The sequence below is a fragment of the Nanorana parkeri genome, unplaced genomic scaffold (assembly GCF_000935625.1).
Source record: "Nanorana parkeri isolate BGI_ZX_2015 unplaced genomic scaffold, ASM93562v1 scaffold527, whole genome shotgun sequence".
NCBI classification, from domain to species: Eukaryota; Metazoa; Chordata; class Amphibia; order Anura; family Dicroglossidae; genus Nanorana; species Nanorana parkeri.
In genome coordinates this window covers 987,404-992,153 of record NW_017306795.1, presented here as the reverse complement: position 1 = coordinate 992,153, position 4,750 = coordinate 987,404, and the positions used below count along the sequence as shown (strand labels likewise).

General features: G+C 44.8%; 1 protein-coding gene across 5 annotated transcripts in view; it reads right to left on the bottom strand.

Annotated features, from left to right (window-relative positions):
- Nucleotides 1–1,560: 1,560 nt before the first annotated feature.
- RUNX1 (runt related transcription factor 1) overlaps nucleotides 1,561–4,750 on the bottom strand; it is a 102,145-nt gene continuing 98,955 nt past the window's right edge. The window contains exons 6-7 of one of the 5 annotated variants that reach the window (XM_018561482.1): nucleotides 3,433–3,471; nucleotides 1,561–2,304 (exon numbers count right to left, since the gene is read on the bottom strand). In XM_018561482.1, the coding sequence (XP_018416984.1) occupies nucleotides 1,784–2,304; nucleotides 3,433–3,471 (560 nt within the window). In that variant the 3' untranslated portion in view covers nucleotides 1,561–1,783. Of the gene's footprint in view, nucleotides 2,305–3,432; nucleotides 3,472–3,533; nucleotides 3,546–4,750 lie in introns of all 5 variants that reach the window. The other 4 variants (XM_018561484.1, XM_018561486.1, XM_018561485.1 and 1 more) reach the window with 4 other exon arrangements.

Below are 4,750 nucleotides of genomic sequence, written 5' to 3'. Positions count from 1 at the left end.
GCCTGGAGTAGGAGGGTGCTTAACTAGTATCAGCTGGTTAACTGGTATCAGCATAGAACATACGTCATAGGTATCAGCTGGTATCAGCATAGAACATACGTCATAGGTATCAGCTGGTATCAGCATAGAACATACGTCATAGGTATCAGCTGGTATCAGCATAGAACATACGTCATAGGTATCAGCTGGTATCAGCATAGAACATACGTCATAGGTATCAGCTGGTATCAGCATAGAACATACGTCATAGGTATCAGCTGGTATCAGCATAGAACATACGTCATAGGTATCAGCTGGTATCAGCATAGAACATACGTCATAGGTATCAGCTGGTATCAGCATAGAACATACGTCATAGGTATCAGCTGGTATCAGCATAGAACATACGTCATAGGTATCAGCTGGTATCAGCATAGAACATACGTCATAGGTATCAGCTGGTATCAGCATAGAACATACGTCATAGGTATCAGCTGGTATCAGCATAGAACATACGTCATAGGTATCAGCTGGTATCAGCATAGAACATACGTCATAGGTATCAGCTGGTATCAGCATAGAACATACGTCATAGGTATCAGCTGGTATCAGCATAGAACATACGTCATAGGTATCAGCTGGTATCAGCATAGAACATACGTCATAGGTATCAGCTGGTATCAGCATAGAACATACGTCATAGGTATCAGCTGGTATCAGCATAGAACATACGTCATAGGTATCAGCTGGTATCAGCATAGAACATACGTCATAGGTATCAGCTGGTATCAGCATAGAACATACGTCATAGGTATCAGCTGGTATCAGCATAGAACATACGTCATAGGTATCAGCTGGTATCAGCATAGAACATACGTCATAGGTATCAGCTGGTATCAGCATAGAACATACGTCATAGGTATCAGCTGGTATCAGCATAGAACATACGTCATAGGTATCAGCTGGTATCAGCATAGAACATACGTCATAGGTATCAGCTGGTATCAGCATAGAACATACGTCATAGGTATCAGCTGGTATCAGCATAGAACATACGTCATAGGTATCAGCTGGTATCAGCATAGAACATACGTCATAGGTATCAGCTGGTATCAGCATAGAACATACGTCATAGGTATCAGCTGGTATCAGCATAGAACATACGTCATAGGTATCAGCTGGTATCAGCATAGAACATACGTCATAGGTATCAGCTGGTATCAGCATAGAACATACGTCATAGGTATCAGCTGGTATCAGCATAGAACATACGTCATAGGTATCAGCTGGTATCAGCATAGAACATACGTCATAGGTATCAGCTGGTATCAGCATAGAACATACGTCATAGGTATCAGCTGGTATCAGCATAGAACATACGTCATAGGTATCAGCTGGTATCAGCATAGAACATACGTCATAGGTATCAGCTGGTATCAGCATAGAACATACGTCATAGGTATCAGCTGGTATCAGCATAGAACATACGTCATAGGTATCAGCTGGTATCAGCATAGAACATACGTCATAGGTATCTCGGATGAGATCAGATATCCGATGGTCCGTCCAAAACTCTGCACAATAAAATTGTCAAGTTCTGCAAAGTCATATCGCTCAGCTGTACTGCTGAAAAAACAAATGATATAGGCGTAGTAAATAACTGTATTTCTTCGCCAGGTGATTTCACAGCATTCTGAGATCGGGTCTATCCTCAGTTTATAGTTTTACAGAATCCTCCGTATCTCCTGGTACCGAAGGAACTTCACATGGAAATGTCACACACGGCGGACGGCCTTATTTCTCTTTAATATGGCCGCCAGACCGCTTCCTCCAGACGTGCCGTGGTGCCCATGTTGGTTGGCGAGTTGCTGTGGCTTCCTTCCGTTTCCACATCGTTTTGGTTGGGGAGGTTTGGGTTTAGGAGAGCGGACCCCGTGGAAGCATTAGTGCAAGGAGGAAGGATGCGAGGAGGTGACCTGTCTCCCCCCGACATCATGGAGAACTGGTATGATCCAGCCGGTGTTCCGTAATAGAGATGGTACGAGGGGGAGCTGGTCTGGAAGGGTCCACCTTGACCCTGAGAAGATCCCGGGTAGGGCGGCGGTAAGTAGGTGTGGTATCTTGTAGCAGTGTTCATGGCCGACATGCCGATACCAATTCCTGAAGTTACTGGAGTTGGGGTGTACGTGAACGCTCCCGGATAGTGCATGCGGGGGTCTGAAATGGAGGGCAGGCCGGAGAATTGGCGATCGATTCCAACTCGGGGGTCGCTAAACGCCGTCAGGTCTGAAGCTCCTGAAATAGAAAACACAAAAATGTAAAGACGTTAAAGGACCAATAAGCTTAATACACAGGGAGCCCCATTTTATAAAACAATGTTTGACCCAACAGTTGGAATCACCCAACATTATTATTTTGTCTACAGATGTGAAGAATGCTTCTGTACCCACTCAATATATTACCATTGTTCCCATTCCTAGGAAAAGCCTGGAGTAGGAGGGTGCTTAACTAGTATCAGCTGGTTAACTGGTATCAGCATAGAACATACGTCATAGGTATCAGCTGGTATCAGCATAGAACATACGTCATAGGTATCAGCTGGTATCAGCATAGAACATACGTCATAGGTATTAGCTGGTATCAGCATAGAACATACGTCTCCAGAACACAATGGGCCTGTAACATATAGTCCAAAAGTTACCTGAGGCCATCACATCGCAATTAGTATCAGTGCTGCGTTTCAATGCCACCCTTTCATCAGGCATGTGATAAATGCATTGTGCAATGATCAAACAGCAAAAAGGTTATCCCCTGACCTCTGACATCATAATGATGTCATAATCCCACCAAGATGGTGTACACAGTGATTACATAGTAAAGGATATCACGTGCACGATGAAAGGATACATCAATACCAATGCCGGTCTTCAACATGTCCAGCCATTCTTAAAGGAACCATCACCAACGTGAAGAAGAATCCAACTGGACACATCCGATTGGAGGAGCACCTCAACTGTTGCCAGGCAACCACACATGCGCAGCACATTTTTGTACGTGGTGACACAGGACACACTGTCCGGAGTAAGTTTATCTACTCATCATAATATGGAAAAATATGGAACCCAACTGGACACATCCAATTGGAGGAGCACCACAACCGTTGCCAGGCAACCACACATACGCAGCCAATGTGCAATGAATACTAAAATGTGTAGATAGGTGAAGAGACCGGCTTTGTCAAGAGTCCAAAAGAGCAAAGTGCAAAAGCTCAAGATAGAACAATGGAAGCTTCTGATTGGTTGCTGCAGGCCCTGCACTTGGTACTCAGTTCCTTCTATAACGTAAGCCATTTGATGCCAATAGAGTAGAATCAGGTTGTAAGCCATCTGCATCCTATTGGGGAGATTTCCCATCGTTGTAGACACAACAGGTAGTGAGAGGAAATCTCTCCATAGTGGTCACTGGAACAGGTGTCCTCATTGGAAGATTTCCCTTCTATTTCTGTTCTGTTGAGGACTCATAACAGAGGTGAATATTCCCAGCAGGACACAGACGGCAATTAAAGCCTGACAGAGGCTCTAGATTTTTAGTAATGTCTCCAAAACTCATTAGATAACAGACTGACATTAATAGAAATGTGTAATAATAATACACAAAAGAGCTTGTATAATAAATGTAAAGGGGTGCTGCTCCTTCACTGTCCAATCACAGGCAGGGGGAGGTCCTTGACCAAGCTATACTGCTTTAAATGCAGTGGATAAAAGGGAGGTCAGGAATCTGGCCGGGCGGGGTTGTGGATCACATGACTGGCTAAACATCAATTCAAATGTTTGGAAGGAGAGACAGACCCCCCCCCCTTTATGTATTTCAGCGATTGATAAATGTGCCTCGGTTTATGTTTAACCAAATCTGCATAACTGATACAGAATCAAATGTGACTTGGGGTGTATTATTATATTTAGCATTTGGCTGTGACATCTGGTGCTGCAGGGGATTTATCTGGTCACATGGGCACTGCATTTCAGAACCGCCCATGCCTCTCAGGTCATGTGACCCCATCCATATGTCATCCCTTTTAATAATCTCTGGAAGGAAACCTATAATTTCACTTTCGTGAACAGCAAATATTCTGAAAGACAAATTGTTGAGACGACAGCAATTACTTGCTCATCCCTGTCTGGCTTGCCGAGTTACGTCAATGCAGCCACCGTGGTGAGACGCGGGCCATCGGCGAAGCGGCGACAAAGTCAAAGCGGGAGCTTCAGCCCCGCCACTGAGTTCTCAGGAAGGCGAGAAGATTTTCTCAGCTGATAAACGTCCCTCTTGATGGAGTCAGTCATCAGCAGTAATGAAAGCGGCCTGTCAGTGCATCGCTTGGCGAAAAACAAACAAGCCCCAGGTAAAACACACTGCCCGGGTGAGGCGTGCCGCTTGCCTTGTTCAGCCTGTGCTCCTCTGTCAAGGATTGTATTCAGTGCTTTCAGGACATGCTCAATGTGGATATCAGAAGCCTTTTTCATACAGTATGTCCCACTTGTCACCAGCAGGTGGTGCACTATGAGGACATTAAAACTTCGGTGCTGGTTTAACATACATTTGGATGACACACAACTTTTAAATGCATTACAAGTGTAGCCAACCTCGGCATTCCAGCTGTTGTGGGACTACAGGTCCCATGAGGCATTGCAAGACTTTGACAGCCACGACTCCCAGAGGCAGAGATAGAGTGGGATTTGTATTTGCTGAGGTTGCCTGCCCTGCATTATAATGT